This window comes from Propithecus coquereli, unplaced genomic scaffold (genome assembly GCF_000956105.1).
Source record: "Propithecus coquereli isolate 6110/MARCELLA unplaced genomic scaffold, Pcoq_1.0 Scaffold158, whole genome shotgun sequence".
In the NCBI taxonomy this organism is placed as follows: Eukaryota; Metazoa; Chordata; class Mammalia; order Primates; family Indriidae; genus Propithecus; species Propithecus coquereli.
This window is the reverse complement of record NW_012140302.1, coordinates 1,328,000-1,329,921: the sequence shown is the minus strand read 5'-3', so window position 1 is coordinate 1,329,921 and position 1,922 is coordinate 1,328,000. Positions and strand designations below refer to the sequence as shown.

The window sequence follows — 1,922 nt, the reverse complement described above, 5'->3', positions numbered from 1 at the left end:
GGAATCTGCATTTCAACAAGTCCCTCAGATGACACGTGAGCACACCAAAGCGGATACACCATGAAACTAATGAACCTTAAGCTTCAGGGTCCCTCACTTGCACAGGCCCTTTCCAACCCCCTAGCGATTTTGTTTTGTGATTTTTGTTTTTTTAAGGAACTCTCCCAGAATTGCATTAGATCCCACAAATCATAGATCTGCTCTTGGTAGGGTAAGGGGAAACCAATTAAGGTTTTCTGAGCAGAAGCACAAGACTTCCAGGCACAATTTTCAAACTGGAAGGGTCAGCAAGATTCCAGACCAATGTATCGAAGCTGCGCTTGAGAAAAATGCAGCAGCCAGGAGCAGAACACGTTTAGTGGCTCACGCCTGTAATCCTAGCACTTTGGGAGGCTGAGGCGGGGAAATCACTTGAGCCCAGGAGTTGGAAACCAGCCTGAGCAAAAGTGAGACCCTGTCTCTACTAGAAATAGAAAATTTAGCTGGCATGGTGTGCCTGTAGTCCCAGCTACTTGGGAGGCTGAGGCAGAAGGATCGCTTCAGCCCAGGAGTTGGAGGTTGCAGTGAGCTAGGATGATGCCAACTGCACTCTACCCGGGGCCACAGAGTAAGACTCCGCCTCAAAAAAACAAACAAAAACCCACCCAAACACATTAGTAACAACCTTAACAGAAAAGGTGAGAGAGGGTGGTCCCGAGAACTGGGGCCACTGGGGTCTAAGAGACTGGCTGGTACCTTGACAGAAAAAGGGGAAGAAGGGTAGGCTTCGTTTTGGGTTGGGGAGAAAGTGCCAGCGGGTGAGGCGGGAACCCAGCGAAGCAGTCCAATCCACCTTCCTTCTGCTCCTCCCTACAAACACCCAGGAAGGAGCTGAAGAGAGTTCTCCGAAAAGGAACCAAAGGTCAAGATAAGCCCTGAACGCTGAGCCTGAGCCTGGACTCACACCCGCAGGCGTGTTGGGGCCACACGCGGGCTGAGGCCCGCCCCCTGCCTTCTAGGGCCAGGGCACCTCACGGAGCACCCCGGCAGGAGGGCGGACTCCGAGCAGAGCCCTTGGGGGTGCAGCTGTGGAAGAGAGGGGCGGGGGTCCGGCCCGTCCCCCCCGCCGCGGTCTCACCACGCGCTCCCAGCTCGCCGGCCGCTACGTGCTCGGTAAGCACGGCCCCAAAACGTTGCAGCCGCGACACGATCCTCTCGTACAGCTCCCGGTCCTGACGTCCGCCGCGGATGCTCCCGCAGAAGTACAGGGCTAGGCGGCCGGACTCGCCCGGCTGCCCCGGCTGCCCGCGCTCCCGCACTCCAGCCGCCGCCATCTTGGCCGCCGCCGCGCACTCGCCCGCGCCAGGGGGCGCCAGGCCGCGGCCACGTGACCCCGCCCGGCTGCGCGGCGTCCCCCTGCTCCTGCGCGTCCGCACGTGTGGAATGGGGCCGGCAAGTGGGGAGGATCCAACCGGAACCCTCCTGGGACCCACCACTCCCGGAGTTGACTTTCGATGCCTAATATGCATCTTAACTTTAATTTGTCCCGGCGGGGCTCAAGGTCTTCCCCACCTCACCGGCTTCTGCTCCCCTCATCTCCGCAGTCCTCCCCAGCTCAGGTAAAGACCACTGCAACCTCCCAGCAGCTCAGGCCCAAAACCTTGGAGTCGTCCTGGGCCCTTCTCTTTCTCTCAAACCCTACCTCCAATCCTTTGGCAACTGCTGTGGGTTCTCCCTTCCAAATCTGCCGCCCACCACCTCCACTGCCACCACCCTCGGCTGAGCCTCCTTTCTGAGGAGCAGAAAGAAGGTGGATTGGACTGCTTCGCTGGGTTCCCGCCTCACCCGCTGGCACTTTCTGCCCAACCCAACAGCCTCCTGGCAGGTCTCCCCTTTCACTACTACGGCCTGCTGTCCGCTCAGCAGCCAGAGCAACCCTGTGA

General features: G+C 58.9%; 1 protein-coding gene across 1 annotated transcript in view; it reads right to left on the bottom strand.

Annotated features, from left to right (window-relative positions):
• Nucleotides 1–1,332, bottom strand: part of DNPH1 (2'-deoxynucleoside 5'-phosphate N-hydrolase 1) — a 2,933-nt gene extending 1,601 nt beyond the window's left edge. The window contains exon 1 of the mRNA XM_012640885.1: nt 1,118–1,332. Coding sequence (XP_012496339.1) covers nt 1,118–1,313 — 196 coding nt within the window. The 5' untranslated portion in view covers nt 1,314–1,332. The remainder of the gene's footprint in view (nt 1–1,117) is intronic.
• Nucleotides 1,333–1,922: the final 590 nt, after the last annotated feature.